This window comes from Nothobranchius furzeri, chromosome 4 (genome assembly GCF_043380555.1).
Source record: "Nothobranchius furzeri strain GRZ-AD chromosome 4, NfurGRZ-RIMD1, whole genome shotgun sequence".
NCBI lineage: Eukaryota > Metazoa > Chordata > Actinopteri > Cyprinodontiformes > Nothobranchiidae > Nothobranchius > Nothobranchius furzeri.
This window is the reverse complement of record NC_091744.1, coordinates 58992790-59011883: the sequence shown is the minus strand read 5'-3', so window position 1 is coordinate 59011883 and position 19094 is coordinate 58992790. Positions and strand designations below refer to the sequence as shown.

The window sequence follows — 19094 nt, the reverse complement described above, 5'->3', positions numbered from 1 at the left end:
GAAGCTTTTATGTATTTGTTGTTTAATTTGTTATTTATTTATTTATTTTTTACAAAAGTTTAAACTAAACACAAAACCAGATGTATGAAACATGGGTTATTTCTTTTACTTGAAGTAAAAAGCAGCAAGTTAATCAGTGAAAGTCAGAGTATTTCCTGGGAAGTACTAATATAACTTGAGTCCATGCATCTCACAAAACACCAGACTGGAGATTTCCTTCCTCTTCATCTTCACCTGGGCTGCAGATCTCTAAGATCTCAGCCAGGATAACACCACCAGGATAAAGAGGGTGTGTGTTCCTCCGCTGTAGGTCACACTCATCCCTGCTGAACTCCAGGTAGCACGACTCACTTCCTGTGGTTTGTGGGTCCTCGCTGGGCTGATTGGTTTTTACAGCTTAATTAAAAAGGTTAAAAAAAAAATCATTGTCTACACGTGACACAGATCATTGAGAGCGCAAATGACATCATCTGTTGGAAAAATAAATCCCTGCTGCAAAGAAGATCCGTCTGTCAGAAAACTCACCCTATCCCTACCCTACTGACAGAGCATTACCTTACCCCTCCTTGATTGATCTATAAGGAAAGATTCAGATCTCACAGCAACCAGCTTTAACTGATGCCTTTTAATAAATCTGGCCCTTTTATGCAAACGTGCATCGGATAAAGTTGGAATATTACAATTAATCACACTCATTGCACCGCTCCCTGCTTTCTGGGTGAAACTTATCGCAGCCGAAGCTAAAATTTGCACGTATTCATAGATCATTTTTGTGGTTGCTTTGAAGTTTGAAGATGAATTTGGTAAAGACGAATGTTTGTGATTCCAAGCATCAGAAACATGACCGGGTGTCTGACTACATCTTGGCAGCAACTCAGGAAACGCCAGAAATGTCAACTTTTTGTTGTTTCATTTACTTGTTTTTTAACAAGTAAATGTCTTTTCATTATGCAAGAACTCCCACATTCGTGCATCGAACAAAACTCCGGTCAAAGTTTGTTTTAAATGCACCTTTTTAGAGAAGATTTATGTTGATGTTCTTTCCTTTGAGATGTTCCTTCTTTGACTTTTAAAACTGAATTGTAAAAGTACATAAAAATTAGTAGGGACACTGATGTTTATTGATTTTTACATCATTTGAGTGTCTGATTTTTCCTGTTTCATGTCTGGAATTGAATTAATTTGCAACAACATTTACTTATTTATACATTTTCAACAAATCCATCAGGGTCTGTTTACTTCATCAGTCAGAATAAAGTTTGGTGATTTTGATCAAAAAAATCTCTACAATAGTCAGTGATGCAGTGATAGATTATGACTGATATATTTGAGCCACACATGCTCCAGCTTCACATTTAGTTACTTCTGCTGTTTAAACCTCTGACTGCAGAGTTTTACCTCAGCACAAGTTTCTTTTGCATCTTCCTCCTCCTCTCTAAACCAATCACTGTCCTCTTCGTCCTCTTCATCCTCCTCGTCCTCCTCGAACACCGGCATCAGTCCTGAGCTGTGATGCCAGTTTCTCCTGTCCCATCCTGCCTGCAGGAACATAACCTTGGTTGTATTTTAAATATGTTTTCTGCAGTATTTGTGTGCTTCAGGATTGTTGTGCATTTTATTTCACTCACCCTTACAAACAAAGATGGAGTCCAGTCTTGGGGTGAGGTGGCTCCAGTTTGAGCTGATGTGTCCAGCACCTGACCATCCTCTTTTCCTTCTCGCTGCTTAAACAGACTCTTTAACTGAGAAAAGTTAAAAGGGTTAGAACATATTTAGAAATATTTTTAAACAGCTGAGCAAATGGAGCTCTGAGTTAGAAGCACTGCTGTAAAGCGAAATACCTGCTCTGTGATCATTCGTCTTCGCTGCTCCATCTCTGGATCAACCGTACAGATCAGCTTATCCTTCCTGTCTTCAGCTGATAATTTCTCCTCTTTATCCTGCAGACAAACTCTGCATCATCACTGCACTCACCACCACACACACGAGGTATACTGTGTGCTGCATCACAGCTTATACCAGGTAGGGCTGTTGTTTCAGATGCATCTCAGCAGCTAGCAGGTCCGTGTTCCTCCCATGCTCTAGAATTATACGAACAACATCTATTTAGATCTGAATAGAGACACATTTCTGCTTTTTCACATTGTATTGAGCTCACACCATCTGGCTGCAGTGAGGCAGGGTCCAACACATCTGACTGCAGGTCTCCATCATCTTTGCCCTCTTCAGACACTTTTTTCATCAGCTTTTACAAAATAGGAAGTAAGGAAATATGAGATGATGCTTTTATTAAAGATGTCTTTTTGATCAAAGGTGGATCAGTACCTGCAGCTGCAGAGTAGAAATCTTGATCTGAGCTTCAGTTTTTTCCATCTCTCTCATTTTTTCTAAACTCCTAAAGGCTTGTTCTCTGACACAGAAAATTAAACAGTTAATGTCCGGTCTTTAAACGCATCAGAACTCACTAGAAAACAGCTAACCTTTCAGTCATTTCCTTCTCCTTTTCTGCTAGTTTCTGTCTCAGACTTTGCACCTGGTCGTTTTGTGTCCACGCCTGTGGATTAATGAACATTTAGCTGGCCTGTGAATAAAACAGCCCCTATAATAAGGTACTGAATGTGGATTTTAGTGTGAGAGGACCATACCTGTGTGTTTTGGTCAAACTGGGGCTCTGGTGGATGCTCACACACCAAATAGGATTTTGATAAGCTGACAATTAAAGAGGCAGATCACAGCATTTCTATTTGAGGATTTGCCAACATTACATTCTGCAAATTAAAATCTTCAGCAGCATTCACTCACTCTGTCTCTTTTGGGATAGTCTGAAGCCTCTGGACTCCTGGAAAGGCAATCTCTCTACATTTTAGTGCCTCCCTGTGTTTGTAGGGTCAAATGACACCTGTCCTCTAATCTGTGGCTTTGTTACATAAACTTAGAAAACTGTTTTAATCTTTACCTTGTGCCTGATGGCTCTGAGCCCTGCTTGGTTCCTGCTCCAGCTCTGGTTTGTTGTTTTGAAGCTCAGCCCTCAGCTCTGAGCCAGACTCCATCTGTGCAAAACAAAACGTGCAGAACTTTATTTAAAAACATCTCAAGATTTCCCTTTTTCTGCATTATATCAATTTAATTCATTTTAGCTTTAAAACTGATCTGAATCTAGTAAAATCCAATTTTACATTAAATATTTTGAACACTGTTACATTTCACTGTGCACAAGGTTTTATTTATCAACAAGAAAAATGGCCGAAATCCCAATCATCCTCCACAAGTCATCATTTATTGGTGAGATGCTTTCTTACTTGATCTGCAGAAGTCCTCCTTGTGAGTTCTTCTAATTGGTTCTGTGTGGCCTGAAGGGTCAGAGCCGCGTTTTGCCACTTCTCAGTCCAGTGTGAAGCCACAGCTTTCAGCTCATCAATGCATCTGACCCTCATGTCATCTTGTTTGTTAAACTCCTCCTCCTGAAGGTGCAGCATCCTCTCCTTGTCTTTGACTCCAGCCTCTAAAACCGAACACTGATCGTGCACTTTCTGAACTTCTAACTCTAAAACTTCCAAGGATTTCCTGGTAAACAGATCAACACAAAAAGTGAGTAAATGTGTGGATTTTCTCTGATTAACATCAGCTGAAAAAATGGTCTGATCTCCATCTCACCTGTGCTGGCAGCTCTTTTCCTCCGTTTCTTGTGCACATTGGTTTATTTTGGTCAGCAGCTCCTCTTTCTCTCTGATCAGCTGAGAGCGCTCTGCCTCCAGATCTGAGATCAGTTTTGAGTTTGTGACTTTCTCCTTGTTCAGCTCCTGCAGCTGACGCTGACATGTGTCAAGGCTCTTCTGGATCAGTTCAGCTTTTTTTTCCAGCTTTTCATTTTTCTGCTCCAAAACCACATTAAACACATTTAAATGAACTTGATTCATTTTTAAATAATCCTTTTTAAACTCCAAACCTCTTGGAGAACGTCCAAGTCCTCCCTTTTCCATTCAGAGTTGTGATTTTTTGGGGTCTCTGGGCCAGGTGAGTTTCTTATGGTTTTCTCCAGTGGCTCCTCCAGGTTCTGGGCTCTGTGAAGGCGCTCCTCCCTCTCCTAAACGTGATTAATAGCATTTATAAAAGGTTTAAGGTAAATTTCAATGAAAGTTTATGACACAAGAGAGCTTCATGCTACCTGGATCAGGTGATCGTTGGCACACAGAGCTTCTCTCAGCTTGGTTTTTAGTTATTTGACATCATTTTCCAACTTCAGCACATGTGTGGAAAAAATAGCTTTGTCCTGGTGGAATTTGAAAACATTTTTATCCAACATGGATTCTAGTTTGATTTACTATGAGATGTTTGAGGCTGACATCATAAAAAAAACATTTTATAGCTTTTGTCAAAAACAAAAGCATATTTTATTTGGACTGACTGAGAAAGGCGTTGGTTGATCTAATAAGGGGAGTTTTTACTGACCTGATAAGCTTGGCTGATCTGGTTGCTGGCTTCTCTCAGCTCCTCATGCACTTCAAACCCCGTTTCCATCTCCTCTATTTTATGACTCATCATCCGTTTTGTCTGCATTCATGAAAATAATAACACAAAGTGGTGGATGAGGACATGTGAACCCCAGGGATTTGACTCAGGCTGGTTTTGCTACCTCTTCAGCTCTCCGAAGATCACTGAGAGCTTTGTTTCTCTCTTCTTCGTGGGTTTTGGCCCTCGCCTCAGCTTCTTTCAGAGCCTCTCTCAACTTGTTCAGCTCTGATTCATTGTTTTCCTTCTTCTGAGTTCAAACCAATATTAAAACAGGCATATTTTGGCAGCACATGTTTTACATGTTTATTTAAAATTTACAAACCTGTTTTTCAAAGACTTCTTGGTTTTTTGGACTCAAGTTGCTGAGTGAGATGGGAGCCAAGAACCCAATCAGCTGATCATCACCTCCTTTATCCAAAGCAGACATCATCTGCAGCAGGTCTTTCTCCAGCTTTAGGACTCTTGAGAACAAATGTCAGATCAGGATTTTCACACATCTGAATCTCATATTTGTTTGTATTTAGTTGAACTTACTTTTCATGGAGCTCTCTTTGCTCTCGGCTCGTGTCAAACTGGGAAAACTCTGATGCATCCCGACCAATTCTGCTGATTGTTTCTGACAGCTGCTGTGATTCATGTGGTTAAAGGATGACAAACATAAAGGCCCAAATATGTTGCTTTTCCATAAAACTCATTCTTTACCTTTTGTTTTGTGTCAAACATATTCGCCATAGTTGTGTTGTAGCTTAGGTTCATGTCTCTGGTCCTCAGCCAGTCCAGCTGAGATTCCAGTCTATCGTGAGTATCCTGGAGCCATCGTTCTGCTTCTGTTGGATAAAAGCTGCTTTCACCCCCACTCACTCTAAATTCAGATCCTGATGAAGAAGACCATCTTGTGGATGTCTTAGGTGCTAGATTATACATTGAGTGCCACCTCCGGGGACCTGGATCATTCTTTCTGAAGCCAGATGTGTGGAAACATCCCAATTAAAAATAGAAGCAATATTTAGGATTTTGTCACTTGAATATCAGTAAAACTAACTCACCTAGCTCTGATTTTTGACAGGAACCCTGATCCAGATGCAGATGATGAACCACGCCATGCTGAAGTCTGAAAAATAAGCAATAAGCATCACACCTCCTGTCTCCGAACTTCGGAGCTTCTTAGGGGTGTGCAACTACTCGCGCCAGTTCGTAGAACACTACGTTGAGATAGCGAGACCTCTGACTAACCTACTGAAGAAGGATGTGCCTTTTGAGTGGACTGAGCAGCAGCAACAGGCCATGGATGACCTGAAGGCCGCATTATGCTCAACTTCGTGCTTGGCGCTCCCCGACTGTGACAAGGAGTTCCACCTTGAGGTCGGTTTTTCATCTCACTGTTTGAGTGCCAGTCATACCAAGTATATGACTGCGACAGGCGTGTCGTAGCCTATGCTAGTAAGCTCTTGTCCGGTCCTGATTTAAAGTACTCTGGCTGTGAAAAAGCTTTGCTTTCCACCATGTGGGCAGTGAAACACTTTTCCAGCTACATCAGTGGACAGAAGATCATCATTGAGACTCAGCACCACCCTTCCTTAACAGTCAGCACATCAGAGATGGTGTGGTGACCAATGCGTGAATCGCGTCATGACTGCTGGCTCTTCAAAGCTTCGACATCGAAGTACGCTATGGCCAGAACCGCCGTAGCCCTCTTGGCATGGGTTTGGCTACGTGCCAACACTGCTTGGATGATGCTGTCACATCAGTCCCGCCAGCTAGCCCTCCTCATACTCTTCTAAACCCCAACCATGACTACTTCGATCAGTCTCTCTGTGTGGACTTGCCGACCGTGTACGTCGATGGCAGTTCTTTTCGACATGGTCCTACGCCTAGGTCAGGCGTGGGTGTCGTCTGGTTGAACGCTGACCAGAAGAACTCCCGATGTTACTGGTTGGGTCCTAAGACCTCATAGTTTGCAGAAGTGGCTGGGATCTTGATAGTACTACACTTGCTGTGGACCGTGGTGTCCGTGAGCTGGTGATTTGCACTGACTCAGACTACGCACGTCTCAGTTTCATTTGTCATCTACCTTCTTGGAAGAGTCACGGGTTCCTAACCTCTAACCAGAAGCCCGTTAAACATCAGGACCTCTTCATGGCTTGTGACGCCCTAGTGACATCACATGAATTGCACATTTACTGGCGTAAAGTCAAAGGACATTCTCGTGCACCCGGAACTGATAAGGATCTGAACGGCCTTGCAGACTCTCTTGCCAAACAAGGGGCGGTCGATGGTACTCCATGTGTCTTCAACCCCTTGTGGCTTCCTGAGGATGTGTCTTCTCGGTCTGACCCACCCCATGTGTGTGTTGTGACTCGAGCTCAGGCTGCTAACGCGTCCACCTCCAAACCATCCGAGGGTGTGGTGTCCATTCAACTTGTCTTTTCTGGTAATGATCTTGTCAGTCTTCAGTCCCAGGACCCTGCTATATGCAGGATGATCCTGTACCTTTCTGATCCTACAACTCATCTGCCTTCTTCCGCCGAGCTTGACTCCGTTCCTGAGCTCCGTGCTCTATTTCGTGTTCGGGTCACGCTGAGAATGGTTGAAGGGTTGCTGATGCACGCTTCCAAGCCTCCTTTGCGCCTGTCCTCGTGGCGCCACGGTCACTAAGGGGGGACATGATCACGCAAGCTCATGACTCTCCCTCCGCCAGACACAAAGGTGTCAAGGCCACGTTCGGTGCCCTGAGCCGGGTTGCTTATTGGCCGGGGATGCGTCGCGACATCTCAGATCACGCCCAGCGTTGTTTGGTTTGTTGTCAGTTTCAGCCATCCAACCCCGCACACAGAGCTCTCCTACAGAGAAAGGGACCGTCCACACCGTGGTCAGAATTGCAATTTGATTGGGTGGGGCCTCTGACCAGGTCCAGGAGGGGTAATAAATACATCTTGACCGTGACCTGTGCATTCACCAAGTGGGTTGAATGTCTACCAGCACCTAATGACACGGCGAAAACAACAGCTATTCTCTTGATGAATCACATCTTTGCCCGTTCGGTCTTCCCACTTGGGTTGACTCGGACAGAGGTACTCACTTCACCTCTGAAGTGATTGCACATCTTTGGAAACTGTTGGGTGTGAAGGCCAATTTCCACATTAGCCATCGCCCCCAGTCTTCTGGCCAGGTCGAAAGGATGAACCGGACGGTTGTCGGCATGTCGAGGAAGTATGTGTGCTCTAATCACCGAGACTGGGATGTGAAGCTTCCGTTGGTCCTCATGGCCATACGGGCCACCCCTCATGAGTCTACAGGTGTCTCCCTGTTTGAAATGATGATGGGTAGACAAATGACCCTGCCACTTCACCTGCTGTACCAGCCAGTTCAGTCCGAGGCAAACCCGGCTTACACAAGCTAACAATATTTGCAGGACCTGAAGAACCATCTGCCTGCAGCATTCTCGTTTGCACAGACAAATCTGGAGAAATCAGCTGAGGGCAGGAAGGCTTATTATGATCAGAAGGCCTCACATTCTCAACTCAACATAGGTGATGAGGCCTGGTTCTACATTTTCGCTCCTAAAACTGGTAACACCAAGAACACCTCTGGGAAGCTGGCTAAGAAACTTTTGCCCAAGTGGTCAGGTCCATACCTGATAACTGATAAGCTTTTTCCAGTCGTGTATCAGATCAAGATTGCCCAAACAAACAAGGAGCCCGTCTACAAATGGGTCCACAGGGACCAAATCAAACCACACAAGGGTTCCACTAATTTGGTCAATGCTACCACCAACAACTTACCGACTTCGAAAGGGGGGTGATTTCGCGCCTCGTCGGTTCCATAGTTCTCTATCTCAAGTTACACAAGTTTGTCTATGTTTGTGTGTGCGCATGGTTGTCTTTCCTGTTTATGCATGATGGGCAGACTTGGGTGATTTGAGATGAACATGCTGTGGGTTCCTGAAGTCAGGTAATCAGTTAGTTAAGATGGGTTTAGTCCACATATTACTGTTATCCAAATTTTTTATTATTTTCACTAATCTTAATTCCTTAAGGGTACATTCACATGTAGGTTGATTACTAACTTCACTGATTTACATTTTAGTGCTCTTTGACACTCAAATATCTATCTTTTTATAGAATTTTACTACAGTGATTAAGTTTTGAAAACTTTATGATTAAAATTGTTAATTTATCTTTATGGGCTACAACCATTTTTGCCCTTCATGTTGATTACATTTTTACTTAGTGCAGTGATTTCTCCCTTACGCAGTACAGGGTTTTATTAATTTTATTCTTTTTGCACCACTTTTTCCCAATACACGTAGTGTATTGCACCCATTTCTTCACTTAAAATGCTAATTCACATAATTGCTACACATACAGTAGTACATGCAGGTACTCACAGTGCTAGGTTTCTTTTTGTTTATTAATTTGCATTAGACGCCATTTTGTTGTGTCTACATTGAGGTGCCCTGTGCTGTGCTCTCTCTCCTCTTCTGAGTTTCACTGATGATCCTCGCTTCCTGGGGGTGGACCTATGATTCGTCATCGGATTCTACTCCTCCTGATTGGTGTTCCGGCTCGTAGGAACCTGGACGTTCATGGATTCCGGCATGGCTGCTGGGATACTTCGCTCGCTGGGACCTGACCTACCTGCTGCTCTTTCCGGCACTGGATCACGATAAGTGCAATTAGAAATATCAATATACTATTTTGGAAGCATTCCCTACCCGTGGATATATAAAGTTGCTCCTGCTTCAAATTATTACTTCCACGTGGATATCTTAATAATCTGCTGACTTGTGTGCTTCCAAAAGGATTATGCGAGACTGTTGAAACCATGTACTGTTCTTCGGAGTGGGGTTGGTACCTCACCACTTTTGGCCTCTTCCTGGGGAACTGCAATTTCCCCTATCGTCGGAGTCCCTTTAGGACCCTGGTTTGTTCAACGCCAGGTGGTCTCTGTACGGACCACCGTACCATTGAAAAGGGGGGATATGTAACAGAATGAAATGACTATTTTCCACCTAAAAGTTATTTCCCCCCCTCTCTTCAGCAAGAACTAATCTGCATGAGATATTGCCTCAAGGTCTCATGCATCTGCTTCTAAACTTTTTTCCTTTCTAGCCCAAGAGAAGAATGAAGACAAAGGACTCATTCTTTTTAATAAATCAAAGAACTCTATTTTTAAAAAGCTAATCAAACAAAGTGTAAGTCAATAATAAAATGTGGACCAATTTGTGAAATGAAAATATTAATTACTTGATATTATAATCCTACAGAATATAATAAGTAATATAACTTTGAATGTTTCCACTAGAGACTGATCACATGTAGCGTTACGACATGACACATTGCTTTTACTGATCCAATCAGAATCTGCCAGAGGCGTGGTTTTGGTGGTGTTTGGTAAATCTGTCATCTTTTCATTCGACCATAAACCAAAACATCCGAAGTATAAAATTATGCCAACGTCATCTTTAACGCCAGTTCAAAGCGTTCTAGAGAAGTTGACGAAGTGGCCAATCCGTAACTTTCCTCTTCAGCCAAAAGAACCAACGACAAGCTGGATAATCCGTTGCTGTTCCAACTGCTGCAACGGTTCCTTTCAGAATAAAAGCTGAACCATCACGACCCCATTTTGGGTCTCGCTAGATGCCAACAAAACTGTCGTGACCCGGAAGTATCTCAAAGACTGGTCTGGTCGGCAACCGCTGCGTTTCCTACTGGCTTTGATTCCAGAGAGGGTCAAGCTGGGCCTCGACATTCCTGATCTAACGGGGACTTCCAAAAGGGTATGTAGGCCGACAGAATGGCGTCTTATGTGTTTATGAAACTCCAAATCAAAGCTTAGCGCGAAGACATCACCTTCACTCCCATCAGGACTAATCGTTTCTCCGGATTTGCTGGTTCTGAACAACATTTCACACTACACCATTCTCCGTCTCACTTCACCTTAGTTACACCATACATTTAGTGTTGAAGTTAGTCTAGTTTTAATTTGTTTAGTAATAAATCTTTAAATGTTAAAACTTGACTCTCTCTTCTGTTGTCTCTCAGTTAATACAAAGAGTTACATAATCCCTGCAATAAAACGTTCCAATCTTCTGGTTAAAAGTACCTAAATATCCATAAGATTGATTCCATATTTCCTATGGAATCTCATGTCTTATGGTTCATTAAATAACATGTAAATTAACCCTTTACATTATTTATTAATCCAGCTGAAAAGAGAAATTCTAATCAGATCATACCTGGGCTGTAAACTGAGAACTGGTGTCCCACATGTCTGTTCACGAGAAAAAGATGGGTTTGAATTTTAAAATAAATCAAATGAACATCCTGCAGAGTCTCTCTCTCAATCCAAGCCACAAGTTTGCTCTGTGAGGGAGAAACTGCTCATGAGTCTGCTTACATGAAGAGGAGAGATTTTCACACAAAGGTGGCAGCTGGAGGTTTGTGGCTATTCTTGGATCATGCCTCTCGATGGTTTCCACTGTTTACGTGATGATCAGCAGATATTTATTTTTGGGGGTATGGGTATATTAAAACAGTCTGAGGAGAAAAAAACTATGGATGAGTTGAATTATTTCAACAGTCCTATTTGTTCTGTCAGAAACTCTCCTGTTCGTTATTTACTCACTTTGGTTCATGATCCATCCATGGTGATCTCATTACACAAACACAGCTGGATGAGTGGATCATGATCATCACTTCCTGTATAGTCCCCACATGATCACACCTAGTCTGACCTACTGTTGTTAAGAATATCACCCAAATGTTAATAAGGCACAGAACTTGTCCTATAATTAAATGTTAATTTAAATCAAAACTGATTAGGGAAAGAACTAGTTTTAAATAGTTGTATGATTTTTTTAAGTGTGCAGGACAAGCAGTGTTATAAATCATCTGAACAGATACTGATATTCTCCAGGCCAGTGTGAAATGTTGCACAGCTCTGACTAAATCCTAAGATGTTTCCTTCCATGAAATAAACAGGTCAGAAACACTGATCTGCTTATAAAAATAGTGTGCAATAAATGGACTTAAAATAATTTAGAAGGAAATTTAAATAGCTGCTACATCTTCATGTTTACAAGAAATCAAGAGTTTAGAAAAGACAAAACAGTGTTAACCCAGCTCAGATTTACATCAGTTCAGCCAACATATCTGAAGATTTGTCATCCAGTGGATAGAAAATGAAGCCAGCCCTTACAAATAAAGCACCGACTCTTACAGAAACTATATCTTTAAAAAAAAAAAAATTCTAACCTTCTGTGGCATCTGGGAGAAAAAAAGAACATTTATGTGTAAAGTTGCTTGGAGCACTGTGCCATAAATCAAAAGCGACAAATAAAACACCCACAAGAAAAAAATAAATAAATAAATAAATAAATAAATAAAATAACCACAAGTAAAGTCTTTGGAGTTATTGATCAGTCCTCTAGATCAGTGGTTCCCAAACTTATTTAGCCACGCACCCCCTTCTATGTCCCGACCATGTCGACCCCCCCCCCCCCCCACACACACACACACACATCGGGGCATTGCTATATATATATACATATATATATATATATATATATATATATATATATATATATATATACATATATATATATATATATATATATATATATATATATATATATATATATATATATATATATATATATATATATATCAGATGTCAAGCTAAACAGACAGGGTTAAAAAAATTCCCCATCACTTTCATTTTTTAAATAGTAAATAATAAACGTTCGATACATTACAATTTCCTTTGATTTCATTTTAAATAAATATTTGGAGTGCCCAGGTAGCACATAAACAATGCAATTTAACGGTTTTCTTAAAGTAGGAACGTTTAACCTGTGCGGCCAGAGCGCTCTCCTTCCTTCTGCTCTGCGTAAACCTGAGCTGATCACCTACTTGTGCGTAATCAAATGTCAATAGGGGACAAGATATAGCCATGATGTTCACTTTTACCTCAGACCGACTTATTGCTGTTTTATGGTGTGGCTAAATCTGCGATCCGCTGCCACGCGGACTGGAATAACAAATGCTGCAGTAACAGGACTTGTGGTCAGGTTCATGAGGAGTCACTGGCTGTAGCGGACCCGACTCATCCCAGAAGCTAATATCTTAATTTGACCTTGAATGAAAAATAACCTCTTAAAAGTTTTTATCAAGGTGGAGGCAGCGTTCATTTCTGCCTTCAGTCTGACAACGCGCCGGAGTTAAAGCAGCGTGCGTGCTTATTGAATCTGTGTGTGTGTGTGTGCGCGCACGCGTGTGCGGCATAGCCGCTCAAGTCACCGCGTCTCGTTATTGGCGCTATTTAAACTTCTGCCCAGCCCAGATGTGCTCACATGTGCACCCGTGAGCCGTGGTTCCGCTGGAACACGTCTGACCTCTGACAGACGCACTCTGAACTTCAGATCTTCAGCGCGCTGTCAATAGCCTAAATGGGAATCATTTCTTGTTATTTTGTTACATCCACAATGTTCTGTGTGTGAGGTTTACAATGTCAGAACACCTGCATGAGACAGGGTGTTAATTACAATCTGCCAGAATGACTTGCCACCTTCAGATTTCTCCAACACCGTTAAAAATGATCAAATACGGAACATATCGGCGTGCGCAGGCCAGAGTGCTGAAGCTCGGCGCATTGTTATTATGAAGCTAGGGCACATGCGGAGGACACGCGCGCGCGACGGAACATATCGGCGTGCGCAGGCCAGAGTGCTGAAGCTCGGCGCATTGTTATTATGAAGCTAGGGCATATGTGGAGGACGCGCGCGCGCAAAAATATACTTGTTTTCAATTACATTTATTGGGCCCACTTACTTTTTCTTAGGCCCACCCACAAATGAGTTTCTACAATAATGGTGACATATGACAGACTTCTCTGAGCTCCGCAGCCATTACACTTTTCACCTCGCGCACCCCCTAGCGGCAGCTCGCGCACCCCCAGGGGTGCGTGCACCACACTTTGGAAATCCCTGCTCTAGATGAAGAACCTACAAATTCTGAAAAATCTCAAGCATTGTTTATGCAAGAAGCTGCTGTCACTCAGGATTTGGCACAGAAGCTGACTGACAGCATCAGTGAACTGCAGACAGCTTCAAAAAAAGAGGAAATGCTGCAAGTACTGATTATTTGCTAACTAATAACTGTTTCCATTAAATGTGTTTATGGAATGGTTGTAAACCTTATAAAATACTTGTACTTCAGTAAAACATGTCAAACAATAACAATGAATCCACAAACAAACAAACAAACAAACCTTCTAACACCACAACTAAATCATAAAATATTAAACTCACTGGAACCCTGCTGAAGGGAGTGTGGACACATAAGTGCCAACCACACCCACATGTTTTGGACATGCAACAGAATAAAACCATTTTAGGATCAAAAATCTATTGAAATGACAAAATTATTTGGATATAAAATACCCCAAAATGAGATGATTTTAATGTTTTGTAACTTAACTGAGAATGTGGTCAAGAGAAAGGACTATCTCTGTAAAATTTTGTTAATTGCTGGTAAAAAAACAATAACCAGAACCACCAACCCTGGAACAGTGAGAGGAGACAGTGAACAATATACGATGGAACGGATCACTTTTTAGTTGAGACTGAGGGGAGAACTCTTTTTTTTAATGGGGAAAAATGGACCTCCTATCTTCAAGGGACATAGGATGCTAAAGGTAAAAATATAACTGGTTATAGGATAGAATTGGCAAAGCCCCAAGCAACTGTTTTATATTCACCCATACATTTTATTGTCATTTTTTCAATTTTGCCCTATATGGTTCTCCTTCTTTTCTTTAGTTTGTTTTTCTACCAACACAGATTTTTGTTGTATATGTTGATTAAATAAGAAAGACAAATAAATAAAAAGTAAAAAAAAAAAAAAGAAAAGAAAAAAAAGAGGAAATGCTGCAAGTATTGATTATTTGCTAACTGATAACTATTTCCATTAAACGTGTGGAATGGAATGGTTGTAAACCTTATAAAATACTTGTACTTCAGTAAAACATGTAAAAAAATAACAAAGAATCCACAACAAACAAAAACTCACTCACTCACTCACTCACTCACTTTCAGTTAAAGACTTTTGACTAAACGTTTTTACCAGCCAGATATAAAAGTTCCGTCTTATTTTGAAAAGCTCAGTCTACCGGAAACAGGAAGGCGAATAGCAGTAGCTGTTCTAAAGCTAAAACGCTAACTTCTCCGAGAGCAATTTTCTTAGCTTTTACTACCCGCTGTTTCATTTTTATTATCAAGAGGGGTCTACTTTATCTTAATTCCCTAAAGGTACGGTGATAGTTGAAGGTATTTTACGTTTCAGCACGTAAATTGGCTCTGCGTAGCTTAATAACAGGCCGGAATAATAAGCAGTCGACACATTTCGTAGGCCTAAAAATGAACAATTAATATTTGTGGTTCTCTTAGGTCACAAGTTAACGTGCTGCTGTAACAAGTGTGACAACTTTTAACTTTTTGCAGATAATGGCTGCGGACTGGTTAGGTAGTTTAGTGTCCATTAATTGTGGCCCAACGCTTGGGGTGTATCAAGGAGAAGTATCATCAGTGGACCAGTCAAGCCAAACCATCTCTCTAAGGCAGCCTTTTCACAACGGAGTCAAATGTCCAGTTCCCGAGGTCACATTCAGGTAAACACGGGTCTTTTCCACTGTTAGTAACTTTGTGTGATTTGCAGTTTCTAGTAACTATTGATACAATAGTTTGATTGTTTTTCCAGTGCCATTGATATAAGGGAGCTAAAGATTTTAGACATCAGAAGTGGTAATGCAAGGAGAACCTCTACTACAGCTACAAACGTGCACAGTGTTCCGGTGGCAGTCCCAAAGGGTGACCCCAGAGCTGTTGAGAAATTAAACTCTCCCCAGCAATGCTCTAAAAGTTACGGAGAGCGTCATCTAGATGCTCTGGGCCAACCCAAAGGGTTTCGTCGAAGACATAACTCATGTAAGGGCCATTTGTTCGGCGATCAAATAACTAAACAAAAAATCAATTTCTGTGGCATGATACTAATGGTTGAAGTTTTTCTAATCTCACCAGGGTCATCTAGTAGTCGAGGACCAAACCAAGCAACACCTAAAAAGAATGGAGTGAAGAACGGTCAGATGAAGCACAGAGACGATGAGTGTTTTGGGGACGGCATGGAGGATGACCTGGACACGGATTTTGACTTCGAAGGGAATCTTGCCCTTTTTGACAAAGCAGCAGTTTTCTCAGAGATTGACACATCAGAGCGGCGTAACGGGGCACGGTCACGGGGCACTCCTCAAGACCAGACACCCTCACGGTACCGCCATGATGAGAACATATTGGAGGGCAAACCAGTCGTTTACAGACAGATTATTGTACCTCAGCCTGGGGCCAAAGAGTACTGTACTGGTATGTGCTTAACATTGTAAATGGTATTATATGATAGTGTTTGGGTTTAAACTGGTTGACACCTTTCTCTATTACTTTCTACAGATTCTGGACTTGTTGTACCAAGTATTTCCTATGAACTCCACAAGCGGCTGTTGTCTGCTGCTGAGCGTCACGGCCTCTCACTGGAGCGAAGACTTGAGATGACTGGAGTGTGTGCCAGTCAGATGGCACTTACACTGTTAGGAGGGCCCAACAGGTAAATGTGTAAAGATGAAGACTAACTTCTAAATCACCTTAGAAATAAGGAAAGTTTTGAGTCAATTTCAGCACTTAAATTATTCGAGTAACTTAAATGAGCTAATTACAGATACTTCATTGGTTGTCATGACTGTGGTTTCCTCTGTGTCGACATGTTTAATTGGGACTGACATGCTGAGGCAGCCCGAAAAGTGGCTTCACTTTTTAATAATGGAGAAAAGCAAAGATTTTTTTATGCATGACTAAGGCCGACTCTGGTATAAATGATGGATGAAACAGACCAAACGGTTTTGGATCAATCAATCAATCAATACTTTATTAATCCCAGAGGTAAATTAGAGTTTCAGTATGCACAATTCAGAGATCAGACATACAGGTTGGTAGGTCGGGTTTTCACAGCATCTGTCTGCATTCCTTCATGGGGGTTTTTAGTTGCTTGCAGTTCAAGGCTACCAGGGCGTCAGATTCGGATAACAAGAATTTGTTTGGGTCAGGCTGATATAATTTTCCTCTTTGCCTTCAGTCTTTTAAACTGATCATTCCAGTCCTTCAGTGAAGCCAATTTTGGGTTTTTAAGCTTGTCCATACCGTCTGGTAACTCTCCGAGATGACGTCCATTTTGCACACTAATACCGGTATCGCAGCTAGAACATTGTCCAGCTTATGATTCACCTCGAGTAACGTCCCAGTCTGAGAAGTCTCCACACGTACGGTGCTTTCCGTGGGTGCAGGTCACCCTCCAACCGCTCCCGTCTTCCCAAATTTCCAGAAAACCAGATATCCTCCCACTCCAATCAGGAGAAATCCAGTGATCATCAGGCCGAATATCCACACGTCTTCGATATCCTCAATCGACAGCTGGGAGAGGCATATGATCTTCCACTCCTTCCGGGAATCCAACATATATCCCACTGGGTGTGTCCCCTGTGGACATGTGGGAGCCCCCCTACTCCGTTCTCAATGTTGAAAAAATCTTATCGATCGCATTGAATGACCAATTTATCAAATCCATGGTTAGTTAACAGTTTTTCAGAAGAAATGCAGAGAAGCGCTCTGTGGGCAGACAGGACAAAGAGCCTTGGGGAAAAAAAGATAAGGGAGCAAAAGAGGGAAGCGTCTGTACTCCTCGAGTGCCTGAAGAATCAGACATAAAGAAGATCAAACATAAAAAAGCATCAAACTTTTGAGTAAAAGATTGGGAACAACCTGCGTGATGCATGTAGCTGCAGCACTAGTCGCTTGTGTACCCTTTTGTTTTTGTTTCCTCAGGTATGTTCTGAGGTGTAGTTTCCAATGTTTCCTCTTTTCGATGTTAATGCAGGTTATTTAAAGAATTTTCGTTAGACAATTGATCCTGTTAATTTCTCCAAATTTTCTTAACCTAATCTGTGTTTCATTTCAACTCTAGATTCACACCAAAAAATTTACATCAGCATCCCACTGTGGCGCTGATGTGTGGACCTCATGTTCAAGGCGCTCAGGGTATCAGCTGTGGTCGTCACCTGGCCAATCATGAAGTAGAGGTTATCTTGTTCCTGCCAAACTTTGTCAAGATGCTTGATTCTGTGACAAACGAGCTCACACTTTTCAACAAAACTGGAGGCAAACAGGTGTCCAGTATCAAAGGTGGGTTTGTTGGGACATAAATATTGATAATTTGTTTATTTTAGTAATTAAGAGTTCAAAAATTCTATAGTTATTCTTTTATCTGACCTTGCAGATCTCCCAGACACACCAGTTGATCTGATCATAAACTGTCTGGCCTGCCACGAGAACACATTCCTGATGGACCAGCCTTGGTACCGGGCAGCTGCAGACTGGGCCATCCAGAACAAAGCACCAGTGCTCAGCTTGGATCCTCCTGTAAGTGGACAGGGACATGCAGTAGAGGCGAAGTGGTCCCTCTCGCTTTGCCTCCCCCTTCCTTTAGCTGAAGGGGCTGGCAGGGTGTACCTGTGTGACATCGGTATTCCTCGCCATGTGTTTCAGGAAGTTGGAATCAAATACCTTTCTCCTTTTGGCTGCAAATTTGTCATCCCGTTACACTCGGCCTAAAATGATCGAGTATAATTTTCACCATCCATGACCATTTTGGTTTTGGAGCCTTATATTCCAAAAGTCTCAGTTCAGTTTCTGATGTATCACATTAACTGGACTTTGCTTCCCTCATACTGGTGGACCACTGTTGTTTACTTCATACAGACATAAGACTACGTGAACGAAGGAGGAATATATTTTGAGTCTTTATTTCAAACCCATGACCTGACCACTGGAGGAGATTGATGTTGTGGTTAAGTCAGGGGGTGATAAACAGTGTGACTAAGTTGTTAAATACGCTGTGATATAAGGTCCTCTTCTAAATCGAAAAGGACAATCTCTGAAGTGAATTTCATAGTTCTGAAGCCATATAACACGTACTTCCTCTTTTTTTTTTTGTTCATGAGGCAGAAAACGTGTTGCTAGATGTAACTTCAGTTATGTTGTTCTGAACAGACATTTCCATCTACACTTGTATTTATCAACAACAAATGAGATAAATGCAAATATTTGAGTTATTGTGCCAGCAAAGGAGTTCCTCTAATGTAAAAAGTCCCTTTTATCCAGCATGCATGTAATGCAGAAATTATATAGATCAGTCATCACCAAAATTTGAGTTAAAATAAAACAACATCCTTATTGTGATGCTTGCCAAATGGTGCAGCTGCTGGATAAACTTGCAGAAATCTGCAGAGCTGTGATTAAAGCAGTCTTATTTTGCTGTTTGAGCATCTGAGGGGAAAGTTTTTCTTAAGGACAGTATCAGTGTGTTCATAGCAAAATACCTGTTAGAATGATCCATTTAACACCTATTAAATGTATTTTCTTGCAGTTTTGATGTAAATGTTCTTTGTCTTTTTGGACGACATAAAACATTTTGCACCCTAAA

At 41.7% G+C, this 19094-nt stretch overlaps 3 protein-coding genes across 5 annotated transcripts; 1 reads left to right on the top strand and 2 right to left on the bottom strand.

Annotated features, from left to right (window-relative positions):
* Positions 1–8: 8 nt before the first annotated feature.
* On the bottom strand, positions 9–4611 carry LOC129153484 (golgin subfamily A member 6-like protein 1). 2 transcript variants are annotated; one of them, XM_054732693.2, is made up of 15 exons: positions 4450–4611; positions 4166–4270; positions 3655–4084; positions 3300–3564; positions 2957–3050; positions 2803–2839; positions 2646–2709; positions 2481–2554; positions 2326–2410; positions 2161–2245; positions 2020–2081; positions 1842–1940; positions 1629–1742; positions 1399–1539; positions 13–396 (listed from the first exon to the last, which is right to left on the bottom strand). In XM_054732693.2, the coding sequence occupies exons 3-15, from the start codon at positions 3978–3980 to the stop codon at positions 391–393; spliced, it is 1452 nt and encodes a 483-aa protein (XP_054588668.2). In that variant the 5' UTR covers positions 3981–4084; positions 4166–4270; positions 4450–4611; the 3' UTR covers positions 13–390. The 2 variants fall into 2 exon arrangements, with proteins under 2 accessions (XP_070406760.1, XP_054588668.2); XM_070550659.1 differs by having other exon boundaries at positions 9–1539.
* Positions 4612–5052: 441 nt separating this feature from the next.
* Positions 5053–10858, bottom strand: LOC129153483 (uncharacterized). The gene is made up of 3 exons (XM_070550660.1): positions 10751–10858; positions 5559–5623; positions 5053–5470 (listed from the first exon to the last, which is right to left on the bottom strand). The coding sequence occupies exons 1-3, from the start codon at positions 10781–10783 to the stop codon at positions 5146–5148; spliced, it is 423 nt and encodes a 140-aa protein (XP_070406761.1). The 5' UTR covers positions 10784–10858; the 3' UTR covers positions 5053–5145.
* Positions 10859–14680: 3822 nt separating this feature from the next.
* edc3 (enhancer of mRNA decapping 3 homolog (S. cerevisiae)) lies at positions 14681–18450 on the top strand. Of its 2 annotated transcripts, none has more exons than XM_015963984.3 (7): positions 14681–14821; positions 15014–15180; positions 15270–15496; positions 15590–15928; positions 16013–16166; positions 17577–17794; positions 17889–18450. In XM_015963984.3, the coding sequence occupies exons 2-7, from the start codon at positions 15017–15019 to the stop codon at positions 18221–18223; spliced, it is 1437 nt and encodes a 478-aa protein (XP_015819470.1). In that variant the 5' UTR covers positions 14681–14821; positions 15014–15016; the 3' UTR covers positions 18224–18450. The 2 variants fall into 2 exon arrangements, with proteins under 2 accessions (XP_015819470.1, XP_070406400.1); XM_070550299.1 differs by having other exon boundaries at positions 14723–14821; positions 15253–15496.
* Positions 18451–19094: the final 644 nt, after the last annotated feature.

Excerpts from the sequence above, each read along its gene's own strand:
- LOC129153483 (XM_070550660.1), bottom strand. The coding sequence starts at position 10,783 with ATGTGGGACACCAGTTCTCAGTTTACAGCCCAG. Across the intron at positions 5,624-10,750 it reads GTTCTCAGTTTACAGCCCAG|ACTTCAGCATGGCGTGGTTC; the intron begins GTATGATCTGAT and ends CTTATTTTTCAG. Across the intron at positions 5,471-5,558 it reads CTGTCAAAAATCAGAGCTAG|AAAGAATGATCCAGGTCCCC; the intron begins GTGAGTTAGTTT and ends ATCTGGCTTCAG.
- edc3 (XM_015963984.3), top strand. The coding sequence starts at position 15,017 with ATGGCTGCGGACTGGTTAGGTAGTTTAGTGTCCATTAATTGTGGCCCA. Across the intron at positions 15,929-16,012 it reads GGCCAAAGAGTACTGTACTG|ATTCTGGACTTGTTGTACCA; the intron begins GTATGTGCTTAA and ends TACTTTCTACAG. Across the intron at positions 16,167-17,576 it reads CTGTTAGGAGGGCCCAACAG|ATTCACACCAAAAAATTTAC; the intron begins GTAAATGTGTAA and ends TTTCAACTCTAG.
- LOC129153484 (XM_070550659.1), bottom strand. The coding sequence starts at position 3,980 with ATGGAAAAGGGAGGACTTGGACGTTCTCCAAGAGGTTTGGAGTTTAAA. Across the intron at positions 2,555-2,645 it reads AGTTTGACCAAAACACACAG|GCGTGGACACAAAACGACCA; the intron begins GTATGGTCCTCT and ends ATTAATCCACAG. Across the intron at positions 1,743-1,841 it reads GACGAATGATCACAGAGCAG|TTAAAGAGTCTGTTTAAGCA; the intron begins GTATTTCGCTTT and ends AACTTTTCTCAG.